The sequence below is a fragment of the Aricia agestis genome, chromosome 4, assembly GCF_905147365.1.
Source record: "Aricia agestis chromosome 4, ilAriAges1.1, whole genome shotgun sequence".
NCBI classification, from domain to species: domain Eukaryota; kingdom Metazoa; phylum Arthropoda; class Insecta; order Lepidoptera; family Lycaenidae; genus Aricia; species Aricia agestis.
In genome coordinates, this window is record NC_056409.1 from 5,691,618 (window position 1) to 5,704,512 (window position 12,895).

The window sequence follows — 12,895 nt, forward strand, 5'->3', positions numbered from 1 at the left end:
AGACGTGTAGTTATAATATAGACTTTAATATAATCTCTGTAAAATGACATATAATTTAGTTCTTTGTTTTAAGAAGGCGACTAAAGCAAAATTGTCGATTTTGTTTTTATAAATTTTCACGAATTTTTCATATTCTAAAACCGTGCATCAAACTAAGTTAATATTTTAACACACATTGTATAAAATTCTATCACTGAGGGACTGGCCTAGCGGATTTTTAAAATGTTATATATCAAGTTATTAAGAAAAACTTACTTGGCAATGATTCCGCGTCGTCCTTTTTAACCTGGCATATGAAAGACGGGCGTGAGTGCGAAGAGAGAAGGACGATGATTGATTTTTTGCTTTATTCGCTTTCTCAATAGACCAATACATATCACCTGTCACTTTACTGAGATAAAAAATCAGTTTATTGCCTTGGCACCACTTCAAGGTGGTTCAGCGGAGCCCCGGGGTGGATGCCCCGGATGAGGGGCTCCAGGCTTTTGTAGTAGATGTCTCCGCTAAGCTCCTCAACGGGTACCTCGGCCTCGGTCTTCGCCTGTTTTGTCGCTTCGTCCACCTCTTTACGCACCTTAGCATCTATCTCCTGAAAGAGATACAACATTATTTAAGTTTTTTTTTTTTTTAATAAAGCATAGCTATTTGTCTTTTTCACTCAGGCACGAATTTAGAGCTATCTCATTTCTACGTGACAGGATTTTCGTGAGTGTAAGAAAGATAAGCACTATTGCAGTACATTGTACGAATATTTACATGCCCCTCGACTGGATTCTAATTTCTATGAATTCTACAAATTTCTACAATTGAGAAAATAGTATGAAAATTATTAAGCAAGAAGAGTGTGTTATCATTGTAGTTTTATCTTATCATGACCACCATGGAAAGTGTTTATTTCTACAAAAGAATAGACATAGTAACAGATGGATTAAAGTATTCTGTAAGTTTGTTCTTTGATTCTGTCAGTATTTCTATTCTCGTATCTTTAATACTAAAGGCAGGGACAAACTACTCTAATAATTTTTTGTTGTTCGCACACATTTAGGCACTAACTTACTCGCTACATTACTAAATTACTAGCCTAGTCCAAACTAGCATTAAGCAATATATCAGCAGATATATTGTCCAATTTTCCATTGTAACATACCTTGAGCTGGTCCGGTGTAGCCAGCTCCGACGTAAGCAGCTTGTCCTTGAAGGAGGTGATGGGGTCCCTGGTCTGCCGCACCTCCTGCACCTCGTCTCTCGTGCGGTAAGATGTGCCCGGGTCAGACATCGAGTGCCCGGAGTACCGGTACGTCTCCATCTCCATTACCAGCGGACCTGGGGTGATGATTAGATGATGAAAGGAATTTGCGAAGCGAATTTGCTTGACCTGTTTAACTAATAACTTTCTAAAATTTTTACATTACAATCTCACAACCTAAAATTGACAAAACCCCTCATATAATATTTCAACCTATGAATAAGAAAAACTAAGGAAAAGTAAGTCCGTCAAAAAAACATGCTCCACAATACTTGTCAAAAAAGTGTACCTTAAGTACACATTTCAATACATTTGCAATATTTAGGTGACCTTGAGCGGTACTAGGCTGACGTTACATGACAGATCAAAAGGAACCAAATTTAAAACGGTAATAGTATGGAAGTTACAATTCCTTAGTTTTTATTATTCGTAGATTTCAACACATTAAGAATCAACATTACTAAAACAAGTGTACAAGGTGACTAAAAATCAGTGTTTTGAACTGTGCAATAAACTTCATGTTTAACATACGTCTGTAAAGAGTTAGTTGTATGAAACATGAAGTGTCGCGTCGCGTAGTGTCGCTGCAGTGCGGTCTCGCCTTAAAAAGTTGACATTGATTTAACATAACTTTACCAAATAACACTGACCTCCATTATACGAGTACGCTGGACTTATGATACCTTTGAAATGACAGCTATTTTTTGTGCTTATTTGAAGCGGAATCAGCGCCCCCAATGCGGGGAAAGAGAAATAAATCTGACGTAAAAATGACGTTTGAAAGTCGCCATATTGGCGCTGATAGCAGTAGTGGGCAAGGTGGGAGTACTTGGAACTAATACTAGTTTCTACAACCAATGATGATTAAGCAGCCATTTGCAAGTTACGTCAGATTTAGTTCTCTTCCCCCGCATTGGGGGCACTGATTCCGCTTCAAATAAGCACAAAAAATAGCTGTCATTTCAAAAGTATCATAAGTCCAGCGTACTTGTATAATGGAGGTCAGTGTTATTTGGTAACGTTATGTCAAATCAATGTCAACCTTTTAAGGCGAGACCGCACTGTAGCGACACTACGCGACGCGACACTTCATGTTTCATACAACTGACTTTTTACAGACGTATGTTAAACATGAAGTTTATTGCACAGTTCAAAACACTGATTTTTAGTCACCTTACACTTGTTTTAGTAATGTTGATTCTTAATGCGTTGAAATATTATGAGGGGTTGTGTCAATTTTAGGTTGTGAGATTGTACTTGGAACTAATACTAGTTTCTACAATCAATGGTGATTAAGCGGCCATTTGCAAGTTACGTCAGATTTAGTTCTCTTCCCCTGCATTGGGGGCGCTGATTCTGCTTCAAATAAGCACAAAAAACAGTTGGGTATCATAAGTCCAGCGTACTTGTATATGTAAAAGTGCCAATTAACAAAAGTCTGGCATTTCTCTAATGGTACAAACCTTTTCCGCTGGTGCAGTAATCGATAGCGAAGCGCGTGGCCTCGCGCGTGGCGATGGCGTCCATGCCGTCCACCCAGATGCCGGGAATGTAGTCACCGCGCGAGTAGTAGTCCGTGCTGGCCGATGACCGGTCCACGCTTGTACCCATACCTGGAGATTTTTATGGGACTTTTAAAAATTTAAAGGGAATTCAAATTCAAAAGTTGGACTTGAAACTTGAAACATAAAATATACAGTAAAGAAGTAAGAAACCTGTAAGTGTAAGAGAAGTGATTAGGTGTAGTTGTTGTAGAGACATGTAGGTAGTTTATTTAAAATATTCTATTTCTTCATTTCAATTAACTAAAGTCATACAACAAACAATTATTAACATTATTTTCCCTTCACCTCATTTAGTTACTAAAAAGGAAACATTTTATAAATAGTACATTTAATTACCATTCATGATAGTATTTTAAATTTCTCACCATATCCATTATTCTCGCAAACGAACACACATGGCAGGTCCCACAGTTTGGCCATATTATACGCTTCGAACAGCTGGCCCTGATTGGCGGCGCCGTCGCCGTAGCAAGCGAAAGTAACGCCGCCGTCGCCGCGGTACTTGTGAGCGAATGCTATGCCAGCACCTAGTGGCACCTGAAAATGCCAAAAAAAGTTAGACCCTTATTCAATCTACATACAACTTTCGAGGAACTATAATTATTAGTTTTGATTAAGAGGCCAAAAATATTGGTAATATTTTAGTTTTACTTAGCAACATCACTTGGTAATTTTTATCACTTCATCATCAATATAATATCAGAGCAGATTGACTCAAATGTCAATGAGGGTGTTTAATATTCTATTTGCCACCAGTAGTGCCGCTATGTAGCCTTAGGGTGTATCGTGTCAAATAGACTTATTACCGTGACACAATAGTGAATAGACCCTAAGGCTACATAGCGGCACCTGGTGGCAAACAAAATATCAAACACCTTCATTATGGAAATTTGAAAGAACCCCATTCTCATAATATCAACTCACCTGAGCACCGACAATGCCGTTGCCACCAAAGAAGTTCCTTCCGTACAAGTGCATGGAGCCTCCCTTGCCCCTAGAACAACCAGTCCTTCTGCCAGTCAGTTCTGACAGCACACCCAGAACACTGACACCCATCAGGTGGGTCCAGCCGTGGCATCGGTACGCAGTTATGACTGTATCAACATCTCGCATCGCTGTACGCATACCAACAGCTACGGCTTCTTGGCCTGAAAAATATTTGTATCATAAGTTTTGGTTTATACTAATAATTTATATAATAAATATAACAATAAGAATTTATTTAGTCTTATAAATAAGACTTAATAAAATCTAATTGTTAATAAGCTAGTATTGTTTAGAACAAATTTAATATGTAAGCAAATTGTATCCAAGAAACAAGCTTTTAATAGCTAGAAGCTTTTGCACGTTGGTAGCTTGTTTGTTACCTGAATACAAGTGGCAGAATCCACGAATAATCTTTTCTTTGTACAGATTGCCTGAGGCAGTTTCAATTCGTCGCAGAACGGCAAGTTTCTCACAAATTTTAAGAGCATCTTCAGCTGTAAGTGTGGCAGTTGTAGCTGGCCCTTTATCTAACTTATGAAGTTTATAGGGCTGAAATTAAAAACAAGGTAAGAATTATAGGTAAACATTAATGCACTTGACATTTTAAAGGTTATGTTACATAATTAATGTATTTAATTAAAATATAATCATAAAAGCTGTAATTTTTATTCATTGATGCAATTCCTGAGCGCACATTCCATCTCAGTGTGCTATCTATGATTAATGCGTTTATTATGAACAATTTACCTTCACTTCAAATGTTGCTTCTGATTTTGTACTATAATTTGCACTCGAGCCTACGGTCACAGGGGCGGCAGCTTTCTGTAAATAAATTTACAACAGCACTTTACTTTTGAACTTTACACGTAGACCAGCAATATTGTCGGGCATATCATAATTGAAACAAAATACCGACCGATATTTTAGCTCCCGAAAGAAGTTTGGAGACGGACGGGATAAGCTTACTCATAATGGCAATTAATTTTTCTTTGAACCCCAGATTAAAATAACTATAACTGGTTTATTTCTAATAAACCAGGTGGCGATATTATATATAAATTAGGGTTTCTAAGCCAAAAATTTATCTGCCGACCCCTAACACGACCAATACATGACAAATGTCAATGTCATTCCAGGACAAAAGGTCACTTAGTTACGTTTAAAAACATAGAAGAAAAATGTTTCAATGATTTTAATGAGATGTAAAATTATAAAAATGATAATGAACAACACAAAATGTTTTAATTAATTCTAAAAAATGAAAGATATAAGTAATGAAAGATATTCGACTAAATTCTTGCAAAAATATTATGTACCGTAAAATGTTATACCAGTCATTGGACAGCTAAGGATTTTTTTTATAGAAATAGCTGTAAAAAAGTAAATACTCTCTTTCTACTTTCTATTGTAACTTGAATCATGAATGTCCCTGAATATTAAAATCCATTATTATTTACGTCGTATAAAAACCACAAACTTTTATTTTCGATAACAATCAAAGTATAGCACGTCAAAAAAGTCACGACATTAATAGAGTCGCCACTGGTTTCCGTTGTGGCCTCTTATGGCCACACTGTATCCAGTCACTATAAAAGATTTTGATACTTTATATTAAATACAGTTTAAAAACACGTTGTAAATATTATGATTTATATACAGGGTGTAACAAAAATAAGTGATAATACGTTAGGGTGCGTATGTGTTCCTTGTAGAGAGTTCACCGTGAAAGTAGCAGCGCTGAAAGACCAATTTTTTTTTCACTTTTGTATGGGGAAACTCGTGACGCTCGGGCCTTTGCCCATACAAAAGTGAAAAAAAAAATTCGTCTTTCAGAGCTGCTACTTTCACAGTGGACTCTCTACAAGGAACACGTACACACCCTAAAGTATTATCACTTATTTTTGTTACACACTGTATATTATGTAGTTAAGAAAGTTTGAAATAATTATGATGTAGTTAGATTGTGTGTTTAATTTACGAAATTACAAGAAACAATCTAATCTATGTAAAGTACCTACCTATTATAATCTTTGTATATGTCACTCTCTATCTGTCTCTGTCAAGAAAGTGAAGAAATTAAAAAGTGGCAACATCGTAGTGTCATCCCTTTCAAATCAATCTAAGAAATAATCGGTCAAGTGCGAGTCGGACTTGCGCACGAAGGGTACCGTTATAGAGCAAAAATCAGCCAAAATTGTGTTTTTGTATGGGAGCACCCCTTAAATTTTTATTTTATTTAAATATTATTAATAATTATTAAATAACACATATTATAATTATTATGGCCTTTGTAAAAATTTCAAGTGCCTACTTGTTGTCATCATTGTTATCGAGCAAAAAAATGTTTGAAAAATTATGTTTCTTGTATCGGAGCCCCCCTTAAATATTTATTTTGTTTTTAGTATTTGTTGTTATAGCGGCAACAGAAATACATAGTCTGTAAAAATGTTAACTCTCTAGCTATTACCGTTCTTGAGTTACAGCCTGGAGACAGATGGACAGACGGACGGAAATCGAAGTCTCAGTAATAGGGTTCCGTTTTTACCCTTTGGGTACGGAACCCTAAAAAGAAATGACACTACGATATTGCCACTTTTTAATTTCTTCACTTTCTTGACGGACTATATAAAAATGCAATAACTCGATTAAACGGTTGAACTGATGTGGCTAATTTTAGTCTCTAAATATTCCCCTGGAAGTCCAGGGAAGGTTTATTATATTATAAGGACACAAAGTTCACCGGGACATCTAGTCACTACTAGGGAGAGGGTACTTAAATAACAGGTGTTATAAATTCATAATAATATGTAGCACTAGTGACTTGATGTTCCGGTGAACTTCGTGTCACTTATGAACCTTCCCTGGACTCCCAGGAATATTTAAAGACTAAAATCAGCCACATCAGTTCAACCGTTTAATCGAGTTACTGCATTTTTTATATAGTCCGTCAAGAAAGTGAAGAAATTAAAAAGTGGCAACATCGTAGTGTCATTTCTTTTTAGGATTCCGTACCCAAAGGGTATAAACGGAACCCTATTACTGAGACTTCGATTTCTGTCCGTCTGTCTCCAGGCTGTAACTCAAGAACGGTAATAGCTAGAGAGTTGAAATTTTCACAGACTATATATTTCTGTTGCCGCTATAACAACAAATACTAAAAACAAAATAAATTAAATATTTGAGGGGGGCTCCGATACATCAAACATAATTTTCAAACATTTTTTGCTCGGTAACAATGATGACAACAAGTAGGCACTTGAAATTTTCACAAAGGCCATAATATTATAATATGTGTTATTTAATAATTATTAATAATATTTATATAAAATAAAAATTTAAAGCGGGCTCCCATACAAAAACACAATTTTGGCTGATTTTTGCTCTATAACGGTACGGAATCCTTCGCGCACAAGTCCGGCTCGCACTTGACCGATTATTTCTTAGATTTATTTGAAAGGGATGACACTACGATGTTGCCACTTTTTAATTTCTTCACTTTCGTGACAGAGACAGACTATGAGTTATGACATATACAAAGATTATAATAGGTAGGTATTTTACATAGATTAAATTGTTTCTTGTAATGTCGTAAATTAAACACAATATAACTACATCATAATTATTTCAAAATTTCTTAACTACATAATATATATAAATCCTAATATTTACAGCGTGTTTTTAAACTGTATTTAATATAAAGTATCAAAATCTTTTATAGTGACTGGATACAGTGTGGCCATAAGAGGCCACACCGGAAACGTGTGGCGACTCTATTCATGTCGTGACTTTTTTGACGGGCTATAGAACTATCTCTTTTATGTAAATGGTTTTTCGTATCTTTTGTTTCACTTATCTGTCAAATTTGTCAATGTCTGCAATTTTGAATTTGAAAATTGTTCGGAAGAGATTTAAGCCGGAAAATAGTATGGATGTAACATATCTGTATAAGTAGAATATCATTGGGTATTTGAGTATAAACTTGTAACGAGAATGTGTAAATTTCTGAACGTTAAAACAAGTGTCATATTTTACAATGACAGGGGCGCTCGCATCGTTGCTCTCAGTATACTGTTCAGTGCAATCTGACGTCGTAATAACCAATCATATCTCGTCAACCTGTATTGGTTGTTTACTAGTCTTAATAAAGAAGCACACTTCTATACTGACAGTGACAGATGATAAAAATGTTAAATGGTGTGTTCCGAACATCTAGTAGTGTTGTGGTTAGTCCGATAGTGGAATTTACCGTTATTGGATTGGCTTTGAAGACAACAGATGGCCGTAGCCAACACACTATTTAAAGTTTACGAACACATTTCAAAATTGTTGTTTCATTCATTGTGCAATTAGTGATGATTCAAGATTTACGGTTTACTTTAACAGTTGTATGAAGACTTATTACCAGATAGATTACAATATAAATCGCAATACAATACAGATTTACGTCATTCTACAATCTGTGAAGTGTGATATTTTTCTCCAACTTAGTTCACTATATTTAATTTTGTAAGAAAATGGAATTTCCACATATTGGCAAGAACTGCTCTTTTTCTTCTTGTAATAAATTAGGTAAGTAAAGAAAGGACACATATGATAGATGCACTATTATTTGTTAATCTTTATATAAAAAAAAATTAAGAACAATACAAAATATATTCTCAAAATTTTCAGATTTCCTACCTATGAAATGTGATGCATGCAGGGATGTATTTTGGTAAGTTTGAATTTGTTTTAGTTACTTTGTTTCATACCAGATGGTATTGAAGGTAAAAGTTTCAATTTCAAAAACTAAGCATATCCTGTTCAATTTTTCTAACGTGGTGTTTAAACGTTTACAGCTCTGATCATTTTGCATACACGAAACATGAATGTCCAGCGCCGAATGCAAGAGATGTTCAGGTTCCTGAGTGTCCCCTGTGTGGTGCTCCTGTACCAGGGAAAAGAGGGGAACCACCAGATGTAGCTGTTGGGGCTCATATTGACAACCAGTGCACTTCTGACCCCGCCAGAGAAAGAAGAAACAAGGTTAGAGACACCTAAATCAATTGAAAGTCCTAAGCTGCAAATAAACAACTTTTTATGCTGGTTTAGGAATCTAGAAAATAGTGTATCAAAATAATATATTTTTATGCTTTGATTTCCTTACTCTTATATACTTATTAGCAAATCTTTTTTTAAAACCAGAGAAATAGTAAAACAATTCTATAGATGTACTTTTTCTTAGAATTATTAATTTATCAATTTCAGGTTTTCAAAAACAGATGTTCCCTGAAAGGATGTAAAGCGAAAGAGATGGTCCCTTTAGTTTGTGTGGAATGTTCATTAAATTACTGCCTCCGACACCGACACGCTGCTGATCATGCTTGTGAAGGGAAACTGGCAGCTAAGAGAAGACAAGCAGCGTAAGTATACTGACCAAATTATATTATACCTTCACCTATATATAAATATATATAGGGATTAGACGATGTGATGTAAGCGTACATCACGTCGTCTAATCCCTATATATATCCCTATACAATAGTATAAAAGCTAGGTAGCGACCTAGCTTTTATACTATTGTATATTATTGTATGCTTAATAAAGAAAGAATAGCTTCCTTAATAGAATGTACCCTCCGTAGCCACTTTTAATCCAGTTCACTTTTATATATTTGTATAAATTACTTACTTAATTACTTAATACTTTTATATATTTGTATAAACTACTTACTTAATACTGCCATTCCAAATTTTATCACCAATTACAATACTTATTGTCAAAAATTAAACATAAAACATAATATATTACGCTACAATTTAAATACAGGAGAAAGTAAAAAGTAAGAGCGAGACAACAATATCAAAATGGAGCGAGAATGCAAATAGAAGTTTCTAGGTTGTTAGTGATGACTAATAATTTTCACTGGATGGTGACTTGCAAATATTGAGATTGTTTTATTTGATTTGAACATTTTACTTTATATAAATTTTCTTATTTAAAAAATATATCTTAATTAATATTGGTGTAACTTTGGTAATAATATAAATATGTAAACATCTATATTACAGAAATGCAGCCATGGCTCGTATGAAGGCCAATGAAGTTAACCTGGCAGCAAAGACACCTCAACCTATACAAGTTTCTGCTTTCTCTGAAGTTCAAGGGAACATGGTTAGTTGACTATTTTTTTATCATTGTTACTATCAATTAAATATTTTGTAACACTATGTGCTCTAGAAATATTACAGTAACAAAAAGTACTTTTTTACTGTATCAAAATAAATAAAAATCTCTAGTAAAAATGCCAATACACATTATCATATCAATGCTTCCATACTAAAATTATTATAAATGCGAAAGTGTGTCTGTCTGTCTGTCAGTCTGTTGTCTCTTCACACCCAAACTGCTCAATCGATTTTGCTGAAATTTGGTATGGAGAAAGTGTAAGTTCCTAAAATGGACATAGGCTTTTTTATCCTGGGAAAATGTACGGTTCCGCGCGAAAAACGACTTTTGGCGCAACGGAGTTGCGGACGTCATCTAGTAACAACAGCTTTCCTCGGCGGGGCCCCATATATAATATTTTTGTGGGCCCTTAGGAAAGGTTGCCTTTTTTACTTTTCACATATTTTGTGAATTTAAGTTTCTATTAATTTTCTCTGACGCACGTTGGGGGCCTTTGTGACCTGGGGGCCCCGTATAAATGATACAGCATATACGGCGGTAGCTACGCCCCTGGTCACAAATATGTCGTAATATGAAGTTCATTTCAGACCGAAGACGAGGCCCTGGCTCATGCTCTTGCGCTGTCTATGCAAGATGAAAACTCGAGCCTGCAGAGAGACACCAACTTCGCACGCGCCCTCACACGACAGAGAGTGGGCGGAGAACAGAACTCCAGATGTTCAGTTTCATAGCACAGTAACCCGAGTTGTCTGAGTCTGTTTTTGTCACATCATAGTATATGTTAACTAATGTTTATATGGCGTGTTATTAAATAGATGTGATTTTGACCAGTGTTGTTTCAAACCATACAAATTATAGTTGACCATGGCCTGGTGAGAAGTGATAAAAAATTACACTCAGCAGTTAGGTTATAACAAGTAATATTAAAATCAAAGATGAGAGAAATTAAACTGGTTTATATCTAAAAATGCCTGAAAGTTATATTAAATAATAAAACAATATGTTGATTGTGCTTTAATTTTTAAAATGATTACTAGTTTTGTGTAAAATTCTTGATGTTGATTGTTGGAATACTTTTACGCTTCCAAGCAATTTCGCTGTAATGTAGACTAGTAATTTCCACGATATGTGTTCATTTTAAAATTATTTTTGAAATATGATTTGTAAACACCTAAAGCTACCTAAAGTGAATGTAACCTATGCACCGTAACTTATTTTTTTCAAAATTATTGTTGTTTGCGTGTTTTCGAAAATGTTTATAAAATTTATAGTGCGTCAAGAAAGTAAAGGAATTAAAAAGTGGCAACATCGTAGTGTCATCCCTTTTTTCTTAGATTAATTTGAAAGGGATGACACTGCGATGTTGCCACTTTTTAATTTCTTCACTTTCTTGACTTTCACTATATATATCCTTCTGCACTATAATATGTACTTAAAAAAATATAAATGTGTTCACTCTTCATGTCTATTCAAAATGTGTTTGTAATTAAATAAAATGACACTACGCTATATTGTATCAATGCGTTTAGCAATAATACTATGAATTAAAAGTTACAAGAAGTTAAAGTGCAGAAAAAAATATTATTTAAAATATATAATTTAAGTAGAGCTGCCTTACTCCCGACAGAATCAGTATCGAATCAGCTCGATCTCAAGTCTCAACAGCTTTTGCTACTTCCGACATATTATATACTAGCGCAAAATCGTGCTGCGGCTCAATTTGGAACTAATCAGACTCGTAAAATATCAAAATTAAAAAAAAATCAGTTTTGGGGGTAAGGCTGCAGATGATATTTTACTCATTATTATTCTTTTAATACCAATATAATATTATTATTAAGTTGTAGGGTCCAACTCATTACATAAATAATTATTAATATATGGGTAGATGGGAGGTTTCTTTAATGTTTGCAAGTTCCTTATACGCTTTATAGCTCATGAGTCATGCTAGATGCAAAACTAATAATTGTTAAAAATAATTACTATTGGTTTAGAAAGGGTCTTATTATTATTTAGAAGAAAAGACAAAAATAATATATTTTAAGAGTAAGCGAAAAATAAATGACTGTAATAATTGTTACTAAGATATTATGATCTTTGCCAAAAAAAAGAAATTTAATTCGAATAATTAAAAATATATATTTCAGGAATTCAAGCATGATTTACATGTGCAAGTTGACCTTGCAAGTAGATTAAAAGTTATGTCCACACTGTGCACTTTCATCTTCAATTTTCGTCATCAACTTTCATATTGGCGTTCAATTACTGAATGCGTCAAAGATGAAAGAACGCAACGTCAATATTGTCATTTTTGAAGTTTTGGATACGGTCAAAGGGCATGCGTCGCGGGCATGCCTCACGTTCGCTGTTGACTGCGCTATAACGCATGCCTTTGACGAACAGAAAAAGGCACAGTGTGGACAAAGCTAATGTCTTGCACAAAATTGTAAGTTTTTTGTTTAGAGTAATTAAATAAAATTATTTTAAATATGTTTTTTATTAATAATAACCTTTGTAAAATTTAACAATCAAAATCACAACATTATTTCATTTGATAATTAATATAACAGTAACATTTTTCAACACCAACCATAACAGTTGATAACAATAATTTTCCCACCAGTAAGACGATAATGTAACGTGAATGTAAAGTGAAAAAAATATAAATGAATGAAATCCTAGTTTCCGTAAATATTTCTAAGGGGGATATTTAGATTATAATATATATTGGATCCGAGATCATTGAGTCAATGATATTGGATAATGTAATATAGACATATGATTCATTTCTTCCTTGATCATAGATTTTTGACATTTGCTGAGAGATTGGATCCAATACAGTCATAGAAATAGGTGTTGCCAGTTATTTAATATAAAAAAGAGTTTTTAATTTCTTGTTCGTTAATATGTTTCAAATAATGTAATGTAA

At 34.3% G+C, this 12,895-nt stretch overlaps 2 protein-coding genes across 2 annotated transcripts; one reads left to right on the plus strand and one right to left on the minus strand.

The window, feature by feature from the left end:
* Positions 1-360: 360 nt before the first annotated feature.
* Positions 361-4,897, minus strand: LOC121726537 (probable pyruvate dehydrogenase E1 component subunit alpha, mitochondrial). The gene is made up of 8 exons (XM_042113940.1): positions 4,715-4,897; positions 4,546-4,620; positions 4,179-4,347; positions 3,736-3,959; positions 3,177-3,348; positions 2,710-2,859; positions 1,148-1,323; positions 361-589 (listed from the first exon to the last, which is right to left on the minus strand). The coding sequence occupies exons 1-8, from the start codon at positions 4,766-4,768 to the stop codon at positions 410-412; spliced, it is 1,200 nt and encodes a 399-aa protein (XP_041969874.1). The 5' UTR covers positions 4,769-4,897; the 3' UTR covers positions 361-409.
* A 3,249-nt stretch (positions 4,898-8,146) lies between these two features.
* On the plus strand, positions 8,147-11,225 carry LOC121726543 (AN1-type zinc finger protein 2A-like). Its single transcript, XM_042113946.1, has 6 exons — positions 8,147-8,367; positions 8,470-8,512; positions 8,637-8,823; positions 9,046-9,200; positions 9,849-9,951; positions 10,554-11,225. The coding sequence occupies exons 1-6, from the start codon at positions 8,313-8,315 to the stop codon at positions 10,695-10,697; spliced, it is 687 nt and encodes a 228-aa protein (XP_041969880.1). The 5' UTR covers positions 8,147-8,312; the 3' UTR covers positions 10,698-11,225.
* Positions 11,226-12,895: the final 1,670 nt, after the last annotated feature.